At 38.4% G+C, this 5,434-nt stretch overlaps 2 protein-coding genes across 9 annotated transcripts; one reads left to right on the top strand and one right to left on the bottom strand.

The window, feature by feature from the left end:
* Positions 1-6: 6 nt before the first annotated feature.
* Positions 7-2,990, top strand: LOC103316928 (probable tubulin polyglutamylase ttll-15). Of its 4 annotated transcripts, XM_008213014.3 has the most exons (6): positions 7-96; positions 184-257; positions 384-565; positions 644-1,827; positions 1,896-2,100; positions 2,176-2,582. In XM_008213014.3, the coding sequence occupies exons 3-6, from the start codon at positions 551-553 to the stop codon at positions 2,272-2,274; spliced, it is 1,503 nt and encodes a 500-aa protein (XP_008211236.1). In that variant the 5' UTR covers positions 7-96; positions 184-257; positions 384-550; the 3' UTR covers positions 2,275-2,582. The 4 variants fall into 4 exon arrangements, with proteins under 4 accessions (XP_008211236.1, XP_031785128.1, XP_008211238.1 ...); XM_031929268.2 differs by having other exon boundaries at positions 184-565; positions 2,176-2,990; XM_008213016.3 differs by lacking the exon at positions 184-257 and having other exon boundaries at positions 8-96.
* Adat2 (adenosine deaminase, tRNA-specific 2, TAD2 homolog) lies at positions 2,472-5,320 on the bottom strand. 5 transcript variants are annotated; one of them, XM_031928429.2, is made up of 5 exons: positions 5,126-5,222; positions 4,745-5,027; positions 3,994-4,669; positions 3,785-3,934; positions 2,837-3,714 (listed from the first exon to the last, which is right to left on the bottom strand). In XM_031928429.2, exons 3-5 carry the CDS (start codon positions 4,639-4,641, stop codon positions 3,604-3,606), a joined length of 909 nt encoding a protein of 302 aa, XP_031784289.1. In that variant the 5' UTR covers positions 4,642-4,669; positions 4,745-5,027; positions 5,126-5,222; the 3' UTR covers positions 2,837-3,603. The 5 variants fall into 5 exon arrangements, with proteins under 5 accessions (XP_032454702.1, NP_001135855.1, XP_031784288.1 ...); XM_031928431.2 differs by lacking the exon at positions 4,745-5,027 and having other exon boundaries at positions 2,975-3,427; positions 3,678-3,714; positions 5,126-5,251; XM_032598811.1 differs by lacking the exons at positions 4,745-5,027; positions 5,126-5,222 and having other exon boundaries at positions 2,472-3,427; positions 3,678-3,714; positions 3,994-4,144.
* Positions 5,321-5,434: the final 114 nt, after the last annotated feature.

Genomic DNA, 5,434 nt, shown 5'->3' with positions numbered 1-5,434 from the left:
GAAAAACTCGAGAAAAGTCCGCTACGTATCACACAGAGATTTTCGACGCTCCTGGGAATTCGAGAATCCAAGCAAAGGCAATAAAGGCTTAGAGAGGTAAATATATAGAGAGAGAGGGACCGTAGGTATACCTACTACACTACTCGGTGAGAGAACAGGTTCTCTTCGTGACTTATTCCACAGGCGCACACATAACACACAGCATATACAACGAGGAGCAGCATATAAGCGCGTGGCGGGGATGAAGGCGCGCAACGGTACTTTTTTCTTCCTGGCTCGCTCTTGCCGCTCACACACACGCACGCATGCATTCTCGTTCTGCTTGCAATGGCTATAATTTGAAACACGCGTCCGGCGTCTTTTCTATACACCTATACTCGCAGGAGACGAGTCGACACGATGGCACAGGAAAGCGTCGCCGGCTGTAGCTCGGAATGAGGGCTCCAGTAAAAAATAGGTGATACCTGCTGCTGCTGCTGTGATTGCGAGGCCGAGCTTGTTTGTCAGTTGTGTTTTTTTCGAAACGCGGGAAGAGCACTCTGCGGGCGAGATGAGCGGCAAGAAGGTGAGTGATTTCCCTTATTTTAAAAAATGTTCAAATAATAACGAAATTTCATTAAAAAACTGTGTCGCGAATTCGCAGATTGACGCAGGGATAGGAGCAAAGGTCCTCGACACCAAAGTGAAAGTCTTGGCGAAGATCTTCTTCTCCGCGATAGTCGCGCCGGCACTGCTCTACACGCTCTTCTTCCTCTTCCTGCACTACCAGCAGCAACACCTGACGAAGCTGCAGGTGAAGGAGGTCGTCGTGAGAGAGAAACGCCCGGTCTACTGGATCTACTCGAGAGACACGAGCACGACGCACCTGAAGCACGTGTTCGCCGTCTTGGACAGACTGGGCTTCGAACGCGGTAGTAACGAGTCCGACTGGGATCTGCTCTGGTCGCACGACTATCCCTTCAGGACTTTGTATTCGTCTCTTATCAAGCTGAAGCCTCATCAGAAGGTGAACCACTTTCCTGGCTGTGGCTACATCACGAACAAAGTCGATCTGTCGACGACCGAGGGACCGTTCATTCCGACGGCTTTTAAGATTCCTGACAATCGGGAGAGTTTGCTGAGCTACGTCAAGAAGAATCCCGAGAAGATTTTCGTGCAAAAGTCCAATGCGCACAGGGGTATCAAGATCCAGAAAATCGCCGATCTGAATTTGACGGCAGTCGGTTCGTTCGTGCAGGAGTTCGTCGAGCGGCCCTATTTGGTCGATGGATACAAGTTTGACATTGGAATATACACCGTCATCACTTCCATTGATCCGCTGAGGGTGTACGCTTACAAGGGTGATGTACTCTTCCGCTTCTGTCCTGTTCAATACTACCCCTTTGACGCGGAAGTCGTTGATAAGTACGTCGTGGGAGACGATTATCTGCCGATCTGGAACGTTCCTTCCCTCAAGAATTACTACACAAAGCTTGGATTTTCCATGAAGGAGTCGTTCGACTCTTACGTTCGCTCCAAGGGTCAAGATCCTCAGAAGATGTGGGATGACTGCTTCGAGGCAATCAGGAGTGTTATTCTTCAGAAGGAATCCCAAATTCGCGAGATCATAAAACGCTTCAAAGGACGTCGAAACTTCTTTGAACTGGTCAGGTTTGATTTCACCATTGATGAAAATTTGAACGTCTTCATGATGGAGGCAAATATGTCGCCAAATTTGTCATCCGCTCATTATCCACCAAATCAGCTTCTCTATGAACAAGTCCTCTACAATCTGTTCTCCTTGATTGGAGTTGGGCAAAGAGTACGAAAAGAGTCTCTGAAAGCAAGGTAACTAATTTCAGTACAAGCATAGCAATAATGATGATTAAAATCTTAATGAAAAATCGTAATTGTAGAACCGTGGAAGAAGAAAATATGATGGTTGCTGATAAGAATCTAGTTGTGTTGCCAGAAGTTTGCTCCAGCTGCGATGATTGTTTTAGGGTAGAGTGTCAGTTGTGCAAACCCTGTTTTACAGAAGAAACCAGGCTTACATTAGCACAGAGTTACTGGGAACATCAGAATAAAATGGATTTTTTGAGGATTTTTCCACCAACAATAGTAAATACATAATGATATGCTATACATTTCTTTTAAACTCTAATAGCAAAATTAACGAACTGTTTGAATTTTCAGAAGAAAGAAATGGTTTTGAAAGATTATTCCTTAAGAAATCAATTGCTTATCAGGTGGTACCAAGGAAAGTGTGAGCTTGACCCAACATGGTGTGAATGAAATTTAATGGTTGGTGCCATTTCAGTATTTGTTAAGAGGCTGCCGAAAAAACCCTTTATCGGTAATTTTTGATATTGTTATGAGTACTTTAAACCGCTATTTTGTTGATAATATTTCATTAAATTATATTTTTTATAATAAAATCGAATGTGCAAACTCGTCTAACAAATTCTAGTTGGTGCTGATATGTTGTACAGTTTTAGCCATAAATTTAACTTTGTTTATTCAATTTACAAAATGTACATACATCGATGCGTTATAAAATCTTTATAAATTATATGTATATTAAAAAATAAGTGTAACTTAAAGAAGTTATCATGTACTTAAATTATTCTATGACATAATATAATATGTGTTACAAGCAACAATGTGCCAAGAAGAAATATTTTGGACTATTCATACAATATCAAATTTGAATTTAGATTTGTTGAAAAAGCTTGCAATGAATGCAATAAAATTCCATCCATACTTTTTCTTTTGTTATACAGTATAAACAATTTTCAATGCTCAACACACAAGTATTTAAGTCTGTGGTAATAAAATGTGAATCATTAACCATGAATCATAAATAGATTAAAAAAAAAAACTATTTTTTAACAAGTACTAAAACTGATCAGCTTCTTCAACAAATTTTATTCATTTATTGTCCACTTTCTTCTTACGCCCTTTTTTTGCTTCTGGTGCATTTGGATTTGTACCCTTATAAAAGTCTTTAAGTAATTGCATTGCTTCCTCTCCCTTAACATTACCTACTACATTTATTTTAGATTCATAAACTTTAGATACCTCATAAACACTTTTACAACCTCCAAATCTATCATTGGCACAGCCATATATTATACTACGAATTTGGAGCTGATGAAGTGCTGCAGCACACATTATGCACGGTTCTACAGTTACTACAACGTCGATGTTTTTAAAAACTTCCTTATAATTATAATTATTTTTTTGGCAGAAGACTAGTACATCATCAATACAATTTAGCTCGGCATGGCGAGTGGCGTTTCGTGTTTCATTTACAGTATTGCTACCAGTTGCGATAATTTTATTTTCATAAAGAAATAAACAACCAACAGGAACTTCACCTTTCTTCAAAGATTCCTCTGCCTTTTCTAGAGCTTTATCCATCCATTCAACAGCATTCATTTTAGAGCTTAGATACATATGCATTAGTAAAAAAGATGCAACAAGTATATAGTAAAATAATTACTAAAAGTTTTTACATAACAAAATAAAACTGTAAATTTATATGAGATCTTTTGCAATTGTTTGATAAAATACTTCAAAATCGAAATATTTTAATCTTACGTTATATAGCATTAGAAAAATTCAATTAGCAAAGTATTCCATTAAGTTATACTCTCTGAGTTTAAGTTTAGCTTTTTCATTCCAATTTTCATTACCTACTGACCGGGGACTCGGATGAGGGATGCACAATACCTGTAATTAACAAATAATAGAATGATACAGCTGTGTAAAGCAATGAAATTGGATTTGAAAAAATGCTTACCTTGATTGGAAGACCAGTGGTCTTGATTACAGTTTGTGCCCTTTTTTCTGCAAACCTTCCAACACCCAAGACAATCTCAACTTTTAGTAACTTCAATACAGACACCAATGTTTCGTCACAAGCTGAATATAATGTATACTGCTCAGGACCCTATAAAATATTGAAATTTAGTATTTGAACATATATGCAACAATTATTAAATATATTGCCTTTAATTCCGCAGGAGTGATGTTACGACCTCCAGCATCCATCAAAGCAATTGGACAGTAATTGTGCAAGAATGCATGTTTGAAAAATTTTTCAGGATCTCCATTACATAGTTCTCGAAACAAGTTCCAAAATCTTCGACCGCTAATCTCACTACGTGTGCATTTAAAGCCAGTTATCAGTCTGTCTGCTTGTTCACGTATCGGTTTGCCAATATGGCCAAAAATTTTTAACCAGTCTCTTACAATGTTCACTTCACCAAATGGCACACCTGTCTGCGACATGCCCCAGGGTCCAGGATTCATGCCAAGAAACAGGATTTTTTTGGTAGAACGACAGTACTTTGTAACATACATAGCATGAACTTGAAACGCATATTCTATGGGATTGTAGACATATTCGACAGGGAAATTGAAATTGATGTATCTGAGTTTTTGGGAAAGTGCACATTCAGAGGCTAATAGTTTATCAGAAATGCTAATGCTTTGCGGCGGAACTTTTGGAACAACAAAAATGTCATTGTCACTAAGTTTGTTCGAGCGTATTAAATCAGTCTCTTCATTTTTTCTTTCATTCGTTGAATTTTTCTTTGTACTCAGATCTAATGGTACATCATCGTAATCCATTCTAGGTCTTTTTGATATTTCCATATTTTTTACTTATTATTTTAAAGTTTTCCTGTTAATGAAAAACACAATGACATTACGAATTTACGGTGAAAACTGTTGAAATTTAACAGAGAACGAAAATTACTTTTGCAGTGAAGAAGGAAGCAACTTAAAAAATCATCATTGTTATTGATTTTCTTGGACACCAACACAAACATGTAGCGAATTTCCGAGGTAATTAATGCACACTCACACACACACAGACCCGCACTTAACGAATCCAGGATTTAATTTTGTCCTGCATTCAGTTTTGAATTTTGAATACAAGTTGGTAAAATTCAAATTTCCATTTCAGATGAAATACTTTGCGTTGGGCGAATCTCATATATTAATGTCCGGCCAAATAAAAATGTCTCCGCGTAAACTCGCTAAAGGTATAATGCAGGTATGTAAGCAGTATATATACATATACAGGGACTAAAATGAAAACAAAACAAAGCTAAAATCAAGTGTTTACGATACTTACGGGATTCCAGCCGGTGTTCAGGCTTGAAAAGGACAATTTGCAATACTGTTTAGCCCCGGAAAATCGTATGTTGACTGCAAGCCATAATTGGTCATCGAGGGGGGGAGTCGAGGTCATCCAGGGGAAATCCTGGGAAAATTCAGTGTCCTCTTCAAACTGACACTGCTGCCATTTTTAGCGTAAAAGAGAAGTCAATTTTTAGGGAAGGTTAGGTTACCCGGCAGGAGAGAGCGAAAATGCAGCAAAATAGCATGGCCTGTATGCGCAATGTAAGGCTTTGTCTGGAATGCTGCTGAGTACACACGCACA

This window comes from Nasonia vitripennis, chromosome 4 (assembly GCF_009193385.2).
Source record: "Nasonia vitripennis strain AsymCx chromosome 4, Nvit_psr_1.1, whole genome shotgun sequence".
Lineage (NCBI taxonomy): Eukaryota > Metazoa > Arthropoda > Insecta > Hymenoptera > Pteromalidae > Nasonia > Nasonia vitripennis.
The sequence above is the reverse complement of the archived record's forward strand: the minus strand, read 5'-3'. Positions and strand labels throughout refer to the sequence as shown.